Source organism: Eulemur rufifrons, chromosome 9, assembly GCF_041146395.1.
Source record: "Eulemur rufifrons isolate Redbay chromosome 9, OSU_ERuf_1, whole genome shotgun sequence".
In the NCBI taxonomy this organism is placed as follows: Eukaryota; Metazoa; Chordata; class Mammalia; order Primates; family Lemuridae; genus Eulemur; species Eulemur rufifrons.
The window spans coordinates 32,701,475-32,713,812 of NC_090991.1; the positions used below are offsets into that span (position 1 = coordinate 32,701,475).

The 12,338-nt window shown below is 36.4% G+C and overlaps 1 protein-coding gene across 3 annotated transcripts in view; it reads left to right on the forward strand.

The window, feature by feature from the left end:
- SPAG9 (sperm associated antigen 9) overlaps positions 1-12,338 on the forward strand; it is a 131,242-nt gene that overhangs the window by 21,836 nt on the left and 97,068 nt on the right. For all 3 annotated transcript variants that reach the window (XM_069482382.1, XM_069482384.1, XM_069482383.1), the window contains exon 2: positions 5,895-6,015. In XM_069482382.1, coding sequence (XP_069338483.1) covers positions 5,895-6,015 — 121 coding nt within the window. The remainder of the gene's footprint in view (positions 1-5,894; positions 6,016-12,338) is intronic.

Sequence of the window (12,338 nt, forward strand, 5' to 3'; positions counted from 1 at the left end):
TCAAATTTTAATACCAAATTGTAATTTCCCAGGCATGCCATGATCTTTATGCCTCTGTGCTTTCACATGTGCTCTTATCTCTACCTGGAATATCCTTACCCCACTTTTTCAGGTAAACTGTTCCTTTTAGAGTCAACTGAAATGGCTTCTCTTTTTTTTTTTTTTTTTTTTTGAGACAGAGTCTTGCTCTGTTGTCCGGGCTAGAGTGAGTGCCATGGCGTCAGCCTAGCTCACAGCAACCTCAAACTCCTGGGCTCAAGCAATCCTTCTGCCTCAGCCTCCCAAGTAGCTGGGACTACAGGCATGTGCCACCATGCCCGGCTCATTTTTTCTATATATATTTTTAGTTGTCCATATAATTTCTTTCTATTTTTAGTAGAGACGGGGGTCTCGCTCTTGCTCAGGCTGGTCTCGAACTCCTGACCTTGAGCGATCCACCCGCCTCGGCCTCCCAGAGTGCTAGGATTACAGGCGTGAGCCACCGCGCCCAGCCGCCCGGCCGGCTTCTCTTTTTTAAAGCAGATTTAAGTCATTTGTTCCTCTATGCTTCCATTATAGCTCCTAAGCATGTTATATTGTTAATGTTTGCTAGGGGTCTTTGGTGGCTGTCATGAAGTAAGTGCTTCCATTGGATGGGTGGGTAAAGAGTTTTAGTTTTATATTTAACATGTTAATTTATCTAAGAATAAATCTTATGAATGATATTACTTAGTGTATAATAAATATCTTTATACTGCCTGACTGCCTGTTCTGTACTTCTCCTGACATCTGGAGAACAGTCATTTTGAATAGGTGTGTGGCTTCATTTAATTGTGACAGCAATTTTTTCTTTCACTAGAAAGTGACAGAATGGGGTATGTTCCTATTTTTATGTTATCCCAATTAGTTTGTGTGTTAAGTTGAAATTATAGGAATTGAAAGCAGACATGTAAATCAAGAAGACTTTTTAAAAAAAGGGTCAGCCATTTTTGAACTCTACAAAGCTAGTAATGAGGTTCAGCAGAACTTCATATGTGCTTCTAGTCCTAGGATTTCTGAGCATAGAGAAACAGGAAAGCCCTGTTGGAGAGCTTTCTTTTTAGTATAACCCTTACCACCTATTGTCTAATTATTTTGTTTATAGAATGGAAGTGATAGTTACAGAAAAAAGAAACCGTTCTTATTACTTCCCTTATACTCTATTGCTAGCCCCCATTCAGGAAAAAGGATTCTTATTAGGGCCATGAATCCAAGTCTTTTTCTGCAAAGAGCTCTATTTTGGCATCTGATTGAATTTCATGGCACCTTTCCTATTTCTATTCTAATTTTCTCTTTTTTAAATTCTTATATTAGTGTCTCTTACTTTCACATTATTGCTAATTGCTATATAGAGCTATACCATTTTCTGAAGTATTTTTGTACGTATCAGTGTCCTGCTTCCTGAGCTATTCTACCCTATATAGTATCTTCTGTTCCCAAGGTTACCTATATTATTATTATCAGGGATATTTCACAAAACAATGGCCCCAAACTAGCCTATGTAGTAGATATTTTTCTTGGGTAACAGTTTAGAAAATTTTAGTTACTTGTTACTTTTTCTTGATTACTCTCTGAAAGCTATTAAGTTTATCTACTAGGATTTTAGTGCCCTGTGTGATCTATTAGGATGCCCTTCTCAGAACTGAGGAATAATTATTTTTATTGCGTATTAGTGATAATCATTTTAAATGAGAGTGGCAGCTGTACATTATTTCTGTTTGGAGATAAATAGCCCTGCCAGTCTAAGATGTGTCATACCACTTAAAAAAAAAAAAAAAACTCTCTTCTTTTTTACCATGTTTACTTAAATTGAAATGGATATAAAGCCTTAGTAGTCATAATAAAATGTGAAAAATTCTGAAGCTTGAATCATCTAGGGAGGTCTAAGTAATATACTTGTACAATAAGCATGTCGTAGTGACTGCTAAGCAGTTATAGATTATTCATGCTCTTTGGTAGCCACACTGGGTCGCTAAGAAGCAAAGCAGACATGAAGCTGTGTGTCCGTTATGATGTTTCTTCTATCAGTCAGAAAGGAGCTCTGAATAGGCAAAGTGGCAGTAAAGGTTTTTGTTAGCAGTTTAATATCACAGCATTTTAAGTGTTATTTGGTAAACATATGTTGTATGTTCTTTAAAACGCTATATTCAACATAGCACAAAAGAAGCCTAAAATAAGAATTTCTGGTTACTTACCCAGATATAGTAGTTAAGTAAGCCAAGGGAGTATCATTTTCAAAGCAGGCCAAAAGGTAATTATATTTTCTTATTAATTCTTAGTCTTTGCTTGTATACCTAGGCAAAATATTGAAATAACTTACTCAGACTTCATAGTTGCTGCTTTTCTATTTAATGTAACTTTATATTATATGCTTACATTCAGCTGTAGCAAGAGGATGCTTGGAAGGAAGGGGTAGTGGGGTACTCACGGTCATGTCCCCTTTGCCTGGCACATAGCAGTCAGTAAATGTTTCTTGAATGAATGAAAAATTTGTCAGTTTGCTCATTCATTCATTCATTTATTGGAGACAGGGTGTCACTCTTTCACCCAGGGAAGAGTGTAGTGGTGTGATCACAGCTCACTGTAACCTCCAACTCCTGAGCTCAAGCAATGCTCCAGGCTCAGCCTCCCGAGTAGCTGGAATTACAGGAACATGCCACCACACCTGGCTATTTTTGTAGAGATGAGGTCTCACTATGTTGCTCAGGCCGGTCTCCAACTCCTTGCCTCAAGCGATCCTCCTGTGTTGGCTTCTCAAAGTGCTAGGATTATAGGTGTGAGCCACTGTGCACCCAGCCTATAGTTATCTTTAGATTAATATTCTGAAAAAAATAAACAATAACAGTTTGGACTTTCCCAGAAGCCTCACAAATATGAAATATTTTTACAGAAAAGTATAGGAAGGGATGCCAAATTTGGGGTTGGACTTAAGGAGTCTCTGAGCCCCCTGAGAAAAACAGGCAGAATTTGAGATCTATGGAGGCATTTTTTTCCTAGGGAAACATGGTTCATAGATGTGTCAAATTTCCAAATAGGTCTGTGGACCACTAAATTATTAAGAACCAATGTTTTAGAGGTTGTAGTTTTCAAGCTTCAAAGACCAGGAAAACATTGAATCAAATGGCTCTTGATAGAAAATAGGTGACTGATATATTAGGGTATTTTCAGTTTTTGATGATAGAAACCAGCTCAAACAAGCTTATGTAAAACAGGAGTTCAAGTTATCTCCTCTTAATGGTATTTAAAGGCATTGGTTTATGTAACTTAAAAAAAAAAACAAAAAACAAAAAAACACTGGGAAAATTCTGGCTCCGGGAACTACTGAACCAGGTACTTAAATAGTGTCTTTAAGTAGAATTTTCCTTGCCCTTGCTTTTTGGTTTTCTCTATATTGGGTTTAGTCTCAGGCCTGCTCTTCTATGATGGAAAAAGATGTCAGTCTGCAGCTTAAGTCTGTTAGGTTTTTAGAGTTTAAGATTCCAGAGGAAGAGAAGGTAGTATTCTTCCTAACAACTGGCAAATGTCCCAGAGAGGACTCTGACAAGTCTGGTTCAAGTCATGTGCTCATGCCTAGGGTGATGGAGTCATCAGCAATCAAATTACATGGACTGAATATAATTAGCATGAAACTGGGGAGAGGAAATTCCCCAAAGAAAGGCAGTGTATAAGACCAAAAACAATGTCTTCTACAGTGATCGAAAAGTTTGAGGACAGATAAAATAGATAATGGACTGAAAATTTCCTATTAGATACTATCACACTTAAGTTAAAATTATCACACTTAGATACAAGTGTTATCTATTTTTTTTTTTTTTGCAAATTATACATTTTTCTATGTGGGTTTCAATTCCTTCACTCTGAAAGTTTTATTCGTTTATTTATTCATTTAACAATATTTGCGAACCTGCAATATTCCTTCATCATTCTTTGCACTATGACTACAGCAGTTAGCGAAACAAAAATCCCTGCCTTCATGGAACCTACATTCTAGTAAAGACAGGCAGATAATACATAAGATAAATTAATAAAATATATAGCATGTTAGGTGGGGATAAGTGCTCTGGAGAAAATAAGCAGGGAGGGGAAATAGGAAGTAGCTATTGCAGTTTTAAATAGGATGGCTAAGGATGGTCTTTCTAAGCAGGTGACATTTGAACAAAGACGTGAAGGAGGTGAGGAGGGAGCAAGCCATTTGGATATCTGGAGGAAGAGGATTTCAGGCAGTAGGAAGCAAGTGCAAAGGCTTGGTGTGTTGGAGGAACTGTGTAAAGAGGCTTGAATCAGAGTGGGAAGGAGAGGGGAGGAAGAGAAATAGGGGATGATGTTAAGTGAGACATTGGTAGGAGCAGATTGTGTAGACACTGGAAGGGTACGATAAGGGCCATGGTGAAGAATATAAACCATCAGAGGGTTTTGAGCAGAGGAGTAAATTGATCTGACTGACTTTTTAAAGGATCCCCTAACTACTATATTGAGAATGCATTGTAGAGGGATAAGGGTGGAAGTAAGGAGACCAATTAGGAGGTGATTGCTGTTGCAGTAATTCAGGCAATAAATAATGGTGGCACAGACCATGGTGGTGGTGGAGATGATGAAAAGTGGTCAGATATGAAGATAGATTTGCTGTTGGGTTAAATATATGAGGTAACAGAGAAATAGAAGAGTCAAAACTGACTCCAGAATTTTTGGCCTGAGCAATTGACCACAGTAATTTAATGAGCTAGAGAAGACCAGGAGAGGAGCAGGTTTTCACATGCTAAATTTAAGCTGCTGGAGTTCAGGTCTGAGCTAGAGATAGAAATTTGGAAGTTGTCAGCACATAGTTAGTATTTAAAGCCAAGAAACTGGATGAAATCACCAGGCAATAAGCATAAACACGTAAGAGAAAATGTGTCCAAGGACTGAACTTGCCAATGTTAAGAAGTTAGGGAGAAGAGGAGGTACCATCAAAGAAGACCAAGAAAGAGCTGATAAAGTAGAAGGAAAATAAGGAAAAATCCTGGAAGCCAAATGGGAAAAAAAATTTTAAGAAGGGTTGAGTGATCATTTGTCAAATGTTACTGATAGAACAATTAAGATGAAAACTGAGATATGATGATTGTACTTTAACAATAATCCCCTTGACAAGGACAGTTTTAGTAAATTAGATTTGATTGGTGGAGATATTCATTAGCACATGCCCTTAAGGAATTTAAATTCCAAATCAGATAATCATTTAACAGATATTTGTTGATTATTCCATCATTCTTTTGCTCTCTGTGGTACATGTTATAGATTAAAAATTTTGTATCTTGAACTCAAGATGAATATGCAAGTATGCTGGTTAAGGGATTTATATATTTGTATTAAGAAGTATTTATGATCTTTGGAATGAAGTGGAAACACCTTAATAAATGAGTTATTTTGTCATATTTTTCCTTCTATATTTGGAGTTTTTTAAACCTGATTTTTACAGAAAAACAAAAAGTCAACTCAAGGACGGAGTCTTGCTCTGTCACCTGGGCAAGAGTACTGTAGCATCAGCCTAGCTCACAGCAACCTCAAACTCCTGGGCTCAATCGATTCTCCTGCCTCAGCCTCCCAAGTAGCTGGGATTACAGGTGTACACCACCATCCCCAGCTAATTTTTCTATTTTTAGTAGAGATGGGGTCTCGCTCTTGCTCAGGCTGGTCTCGAACTCCTGAGCTCAAGCGATCCTCCCACCTTGGCCTCCCAGAATGCTAAGATTACAGGAGTGAGCCACCATGCCTAGCCGTGAGATTTTTTTAAGTAGTTAATACTATCTGTGATTATTGATACTGTGAAACACAGGAGTTGAAAATGTAAAAAGGGTTTCATTTCTCTGATGAAAATATATATTGTTCTTTTTTATTAGAAATTCATTGAATTTGAAGACTCTCAAGAACAGGAAAAAAAGGACTTACAGACCCGAGTGGAGTCTTTAGAATCTCAAACGAGACAACTTGAACTCAAAGCAAAAAACTATGCTGACCAGAGTAAGTAAAAATACCTCTCCTCATAAAGTGCACATTAAAGAGTGGACTCTAATAGTGCAATGACTCATCCTGACCATTTGACTAGAGTTCCAAATATGTGCTTGAGATTGTCATCTCATACTCAAGAGTGAGACCTGGAGCTGGGGTTAGTTCTTTTTCATTCACATGGTACCCATGTATGCAGACATAACTAAAGTTACCTATGTGACTCACTTCTTCAATTTAGTTCTCAGCCTTTGTTTGTAGTTAACATTATGTTCTATTTATGCAGGTTGTGTGCATGTGGATCATTTCTTCCAATTTTGATCAAGTACACAAAGTTCCCTTTTTTCTGTATTGCTTTGAAATGTAAAAATGTAAGAAAAACTCTAGCTTTGAAGTTTGTATAAAATACTGAAATCTCTTTTTTGTTTCTTTCTAATGGAAAAGTGAGGGCATTTAGGGGAATAGAACTTCATTTTTAGGATCATTTTATTTTAAATATTTCATTCTTGATTTTTAAAATAATTGTTTCAAACCTCAAGGATGATTTTCCCTTTCTGGCTAATGAAACCAGACCTAATTAAATCAAAATTAGAACAGAAACGGTGAGAAACTTTGGCCTGTTTTCATATCTGATACAGGTAGATAGAGAACTCTCTGCTTGTCCTTCCCACCAGAGCAAACTTTCAGAATCATAGGGAGCAAAAGATGGCCAGGCAGTTACTCTTTCCATATTACTCATTAAAGCTATGTACATAGTGATAACCTGCTGTTAAGGTGCTGTCCTTCGTGGTGGATAACCTTCCTACCAGGCCTCTCTGGTGTGTATGAGAACTCACTGTTCTCTCTAGAACTATGAAAGGGCCTAATAGAGCTAAATCAAAATCACTGGAAATCTGGAGTTCAAGCAATCTAGAATTCAAGGAGAACTCTTGTAGCTATTAAGCAGATGTCATAGAAAAGAGCCAATGGATGTTTGGTAACAGAAGTTAACCTGAGTGAAACAAAATGAGCCATGTGTCATGTCTTAGTATTTTTAGGCTTGTAGATACCTAGAGTTTTGTACCCTTCCTTTGTTAAATACATAGAGTGACTTCTGTGATTCTACTATAGAAATATAAGGTCTTAGCTGTATGATGGACTTCACAGTGCAAGCACTAACAAATATATTATTGGAGTCACATTACTATGAGTACCACTTAAGTGGAAAAATGCCAGTTGCAAGCTTTTAATATGCTTCAAGAGTTAAGTGTTCTTCATTGAAAGAAAAAGAAAATTTAGCTTTTAGTGATGGTATTTTAATCCTAACCTGATTGTGCTTTTATATCAGGAATTATATAGTATTTTAGACCCAAACAATAAAGGCACAGTTGGCAGAACCAGCCTAACTTTCATTGTTACGCATATTAAATTTTCTTCTTGATTTCTGAAGAGTATCAAGTTTTTGGTAAGAAAATTTTTTTTGACTTAGGAAGGAATTCCTTGTCTAAAATCCTTTTATGCATTAAAGATAAATGCTTCTGTGATAAGGGAGATATTAGAGGAAGAATTACCTTATACTTGAAATTGCAGTTTTGATATCAAAATGTCTCTCTCATATTCAAAGGAGATACTGCTTCTTTTTTCATAAATGTAACTAACTGGAGTGAATTACTGATTCTTTCACATACATGTTGGCCCTTTTATTACTAAAATTAAAATATCTGGGCCGGGCGCGGTGGCTCACGCCTGTAATCCTAGCACTCTGGGAGGCTGAGGCGGGTGGATCGCTCGAGGTCAGGAGTTCGAGACCAGCCTGAGCAAGAGTGAGACCCCGTCTCTACTAAAAATAGAAAGAAATTATCTGGCCAACTAAAATATGTATATACAAAAAATTAGCCGGGCATGGTGGCGCATGCCTGTAGTCCCAGCTACTCGGGAGGCTGAGGCAGTAGGATCGCTTAAGCCCAGGAGTTTGAGGTTGCTGTGAGCTAGACTGACGCCACGGCACTCACGCTAGACTGGGCAACAGAGTGAGACTCTGTCTCAAAAAAAAAAAAAAAAAATCTGTTTCCTGTTCCTTTCTAGTAAATGTAAACAAAATGTAGTAGTTTCTTAATTCAGGAAAGTGATCAATTTAGGAGAATATTTTGAGTGTTTCAAATGTGTCTTTTCGGTGTCTCAGATTTGTTATCCAGTCCAGTGAGTTATATCTAACTTTTTTGGAATTGTCATGTTCTGTGGGACCCATCCTCTCATTTCTCTCTCTAAAAGTATTAATTATAACATTTTCCATTTTAATGCAAAGACATTAAAAAATTAGGTATCATTAAAAAATAGTTGCTAGTACTGTAGAGGAGGGAGGAGGAAATTCTTTACCAAGTATTAGATATGGTATTGAGCTTAATTTGATCTGAAAGCTTTATTTTTGCTATTAATATATTATCTTCCAAAGAATTTCTCCCCTGGAAGTCTGCTGTCCCATTCTGAAATAAATCTTGGTGTCTAAATCATTAAAGAACTTAAAACTCTGGTTAGTCAAAATCGACTATTCAGATGCACAAAGTTGATAACATTAAATCGCTTTTTCTGTGAACTGAGGTTATGAAGAGCCATCTTTTATTAAGGCTTTGGAGCTTACTCCCTTCTCCTGTCTTTGAGACTTTGGAGTCTTTCTCTTTTCTAATTGTTTTTCTCTCTCTTCCTTCTATCTTTCTGAAAGGCTTGACTGGGTATAATATGAAATCTAAATGTATCTTCAAAATTCTTTCCCAGTCCTTATTTTACTATATTAAAACATCCCCTCAACATTTTTGGGGGGGGGGGGAAATATTTGGCTATTTTTTCACTTTACTCCCTTAGCTTTTCTTCCCCAAAATCTCCAATATGAATCAAAGCCCTTTAGTTTTTAAAATGGTGCTGGTAGAAGGTAATCTTTAAGTATCATCATTGCCATATACTATTGGAAAGCCAGGACTGGGAATATGTGCTTTTTAAAAGATGAAAACAAATTTAAATAAATATGTATCAGAAAAATTTCTTTTTTGTATTATAGGAAAAAGATTATTTGGGCTATCCAAGTATCTGAATTCTACAATTAATTTTTGTTTTTTAAAGAAAATATATACTGCTTTTTTGTTAAAGTAACTGTAACCCAACATCTAATTTAAAATAAGCATTTATTTAGGACCACTGTAATTACTGTTGGTGGTACCTGTAGTTAGGGAAGCGTGGGTGCAGTTTTTCCTGTTCATTGCCATTTTTTGGAGTGCTGTATAATAACTATACCTTGTCCAATTTTCATGTTTATGTTTGTGTAATCTGTTAGAGTCTTTAATTTTAAAAGATTGAGTATGTCAATTTTGATATGTATGTTATAGGGCCCAATATGCCTTTTAAAAAGTAGCCACAATATGGGTGGGGAATGGACACAGTTGTCAGTTGGTGCAAAGGCAATTTATGTAATGAAACCGTTTGTACCCCCGTAATACTCTGGGAAAAAAAGTAGTCACGATAAAAATCCAAGTTCTGCTCTGAAGACTACTTCCTATGTTAAAAAGGGAAATTTTGGTTGCAGTTCTTTGCTATTTGAGAAGCAAGAAAAAGTAAAGAAATAGGAACTGAATTAAAAGACATACATTGTGGTATGATTTAACGACATGGAGAAGTTGAATCTGTAAAAAATTTGTTACAATTTTGTGGTCATGTTTGATTTTAGAGATTTCTGGTTGCTCTCTTTTCAAAATTTGAACTAATGTAAGAAATATTTTTTATTTTCCAATATGAATAAAGCATTTTTAAAAAATGCTGTATTTTACTCATATGGGAGTTATAATACTTCTCTCAGCAATTAACATCTTGTGAACCTTAAGGAAGAATCTGAAATACATGTGGTGTGGAATAAGGAAGTTGTGAATTGAGAAAGGCCTGTTGATGCTTTTCAAATGTGTAAGGAGTCTCTAATCTACTTTGCCGTTCATAGAGTGGCAGTAATGGGTTCTTTGTCAAAAAACACTTTTTATATTTATTTCTCTGTCATATGTTGAGTATTTCTGTCTTGTAAGCCAAATATTACCTCAAATGAGTGAAGTAAATATAGACATTTTAATACAGTTAAAACCATTAAACTACTACTACAGTGTGCCTAGCATTCTGCCTAGGTATGGTTGTGGAACAGAAGAACATGATACGGTCCTTTTGGTCAAGGAAATCATAGTTTTGGGGGGAAGTGAGGGAAGATTATGTGTATTGCCTTCTAGTCTTTTTTCCACATGTATTGTGTTTTTATATCACAGCAGTTAGAGTATATATCTAATTTTGTGTTTTTTCTTTAACATTATCATAAGTATTTTCCTTGTTATATATTTGTTAATTATTTTTTTATGTCTGCCTACGTCCAACATCCAGAAACAACTATGTCATCTATTAACAATTCTTTTTTTTTTTTTGAGACGAAATATCACTCTGTTGCCCTGGGTAGACTGCAGTGGCGTCATCACAGCTCACCGCAGCCTCAAACTCCTGGGCTCAAACGATCTTCCTGCCTCAGCCTCCTGAGTAGCTGAGACTACAGGCGCGTGCCACTATGTCTGGCTAATTTTTTCTGTTTTTGTAGAGATGGGGGTCACGCTCTTGCTCAGGCTGGTCTTGAACTCCTGGCTTCAAGTGATCCTCCCGCCTCCCAGAGTGCTAGGATTACAGGTGTGAGCCACTGCGCCTGGCCAATAATTCTTGTTTTTCCTGAGGAACTATGCTTGCTTTCTTTCCTCTGATGAGAATTATTTAATGGCCACTTCATTTTTTATCTTGGTTACCCAGAAACTAAGAATAAGCTTTGAAGTGCAACCATAACAACCAAGTTTGAACCTTACCTGGAAGGCATATTTTTTTCCTTGATCTAAATTTTATGCATATATAATGAATATATTATGATGTGTTCTTTTAAGCTATCCGAAATCTTTGTGGAGTGAAGGAATGAATCAGGGTTAAATTAATGTAAGTAAATGAAAACAGAACAAAAAACTTCCCCTGTTGGTTGGTTAGACGTTTTTTCTAGCGTAGTGAGTCATATTTACAGTAAATATTTTTTACACCTATAGGTTTTCCCCTCTTGATAATTTTCTTAGAATATACTTAGTAATTTTCCTAGAATATATTTAAGGAAGTAGGTTAAGGAATATAAACATTTTTGTGGTTCTTGATACATAAATAGCGTTTGGCTGTTTCAATGTGAATAGAATTGGAGAAGTATTAGTAACAAATTCTAGTATGTTTATGATAACTTACGAATTTGAACCATTATTTACAATATAGTATTAGCCAGAGCCGATATAGAACTATTTGTTATTTGATTCTCTGCCCTCAAGCTCTCTGAGTTTACAATAGATTACATGTCCCTGGAGTACAGAGCCATTGCCTTTTGGTGAGAAGTTGGAAAGATTTAGATAGCAGTGATTTTAAGCTAAAGTCTCTTCTCTGATTCTGCCCTTTCTTCCTTTGAATGAATTTTTGTTTAAATGGAAAAATGTTGACAACTGAAGACAAATGTGTTAGAGCCTTGTACTCTAACCTTTAACCTTTCCATCCCCTATTTAACGTTCATTTGCTTTTTAAATTTGGTATCAAATACCTTAAAGCCTTCACCTTGAAACATGATTATTGGAAGGAAAACACTTCTTATTTCTTGGTCATAAGAATAAGCACTATACTAGATGAAAGATATCGGGAGGTAGTATAATCATTAACATAATTTTTATTTTAAAGAAATAAATGGCTTGGCCGGGCGCGGTGGCTCACGCCTGTAATCCTAGCACTCTGGGAGGCCGAGGTGGGCGGATCGTTTGAGCTCAGGAGTTCGAGACCAGCCTGAGCAAGAGCGAGACCCCATCTCTACTAAAAATAGAAAGAAATTATATGGACAGCTAAAAATATATATAGAAAAAATTAGCCGGGCGTGGTGGTGCATGCCTGTAGTCCCAGCTACTCGGGAGGCTGAGACAGGAGGATCGCTTGAGCTCAGGAGTTTGAGGTTGCTGTGAGCTAGGCTGACGCCATGGCACTCACTCTAGCCTGGGCAACAGAGTGAGACTCTGTCTCAAAAAAAAAAAAAAAAAGAAAGAAATGGCTTAAAACAGACCTTCAAGATCTGTATATTAATGATATGATTGATAAATTGAGAATTTTCATAGCATATAAACTGTTTTAAAGTTACCAGGTATAGTTTCATATCAAAGTTAATATTTGAGAGAGCCTAAATATTTTCTGTCACTCTCAAAAAGTTGAATAATACCATAATAGATTGCTGCTTCTGTTTTAGTTTTATCTTGTCAATAGACAATTCCTTCTACATAATTTTTAGAATG